The sequence below is a fragment of the Aplysia californica genome, unplaced genomic scaffold, assembly GCF_000002075.1.
Source record: "Aplysia californica isolate F4 #8 unplaced genomic scaffold, AplCal3.0 scaffold00038, whole genome shotgun sequence".
Lineage (NCBI taxonomy): Eukaryota > Metazoa > Mollusca > Gastropoda > Aplysiida > Aplysiidae > Aplysia > Aplysia californica.
This window is the reverse complement of record NW_004797308.1, coordinates 426,684-428,271: the sequence shown is the minus strand read 5'-3', so window position 1 is coordinate 428,271 and position 1,588 is coordinate 426,684. Positions and strand designations below refer to the sequence as shown.

Below are 1,588 nucleotides of genomic sequence, written 5' to 3'. Positions count from 1 at the left end.
GGGGGGGCAGACACAGACAGACAGACATATATGGAGACAGCCATACAGCATACAGACAGATAGACAGAAAAGGAGATAGACAGCTAGATAAACAGACAGGCAGACTACATATTGAGTAACATACCACACTACAACTTTCGGAACAATTCAGGGTCCCTTCTTGCAGGAGAAAAATATTACAACAAACCATTACGATATCTCTACACAAATCCGATTGAAGCATCATGGGGAATAGCACGGGAGAAAAGGAGATCATAAATAAAACAGAAAATCCATCCATCTTTTCATCTATCCTGCTGTGAGTAGGGACGGGATACCAAGCAGTGGGCCCCTCCCACCCATCTGACCATATAACCCACCCACCCCCTTTTTCTTCTTTACATCCCTCCCTCCACCCCCTCCTCTCAAAACCCAAACTTTCCCGCGTCGTTGGTTGGTAGGTTGGTAGGTACTCACTCACGGCCACGCCACACCGGCTACAGCGCCGCCGCGTCCAGCCAATGCCGCTCACGCCGTCCGCCACGCCGGACGCGCTCTTGCGACGCTTGACCAAGTCCCCACCGCCGCAACCGCTGGCGTCGCAGCCGCCGTCGCCGTTCGCTCCATCAGCGTGGAGATTTACCGCCGCCGCGGCGGCAGCGGGCGTCAGCAGACTCTGTTGTTGTTCTTGCTGTTGTTGTTCTTGCTGCTTCGGCGGCTCGCCTGGCGGGGGCGACAGCGTCTGCGCGTTCTCATCGCTGGGTGGTTTTTCCATGGCGCGCAACCAGTCAGCACTTCACAACTGTTTTGTACTTACTTCAAGGGATTGGGGTTGTTGGGTTGTTGTTTTTTCTCAGCGAAATCAAAATCCTTTTCACTTCTTCCTTCGTTTCCCCTATACACAAAAGTCCAAGGTCTTACTTCAACGAGTCTCCAAAACTGAAGCCACCATCAAATCTATACAATCTTTTCTTGTCCGTTCGCGACAACACCCTCACGTAGAGAACTCGCTCTGTTATTATGTCTCCTGGGTCGAAGGGTCAACGGAAGGCCACATTTATAATTTTTCGCGAAAGTTCAACATCGGCACAACAAACTAGCTAAATACACCCGAAAATAGGTCAGTGACGAAAACAACCAGTCCCGGCGATATACGCGAACACTAAAGGTACATAAAATATACTTAACGTTTAAAAAAATATCATTAATCTCGGCCGCGAAAGATACTGAACGTTAAACGTAAAAAATGGGTCTCGGTCGTTGTTTCATTTTTTTTTTTTTCATTTGTGGTTACGTTAGTGTTGATGCGGATGTCTTTTGTTGTGGTATTGGGTTGGTGTTTTGTTTGGTTGTTGTCTTGGGGGTACAAGGCGTTTAATGTAATGACGTATGAACACCCCAGCTAAAATCCAAACGCAATGTTACAACTAGTCTTCTTGAAAACTCGGAAAGTCTGACAAGAACATAACACTTACAGGTCCACGACATCATATCGTTAAGACAAAGCCTCTTTGATAGATAGATAGATAGATAGATAGATAGATAGATAGATAGATAGATAGATAGATAGATAGATAGATAGATAGATAGATAGATAGATAGATAGATA

At 46.4% G+C, this 1,588-nt stretch overlaps 1 protein-coding gene across 1 annotated transcript in view; it reads right to left on the bottom strand.

Moving 5' to 3' along the window:
* Positions 1 to 1,079, bottom strand: part of LOC101860235 (6-phosphofructo-2-kinase/fructose-2,6-bisphosphatase) — a gene marked incomplete at its 5' end in the record, with an annotated part of 34,978 nt that extends 33,899 nt beyond the window's left edge. The window contains 1 exon segment of the mRNA XM_013091498.1: positions 457 to 1,079. Within this exon segment, the coding sequence (XP_012946952.1) occupies positions 457 to 754 (298 nt within the window).
* Between the last annotated feature and the right edge of the window lie 509 nt (positions 1,080 to 1,588).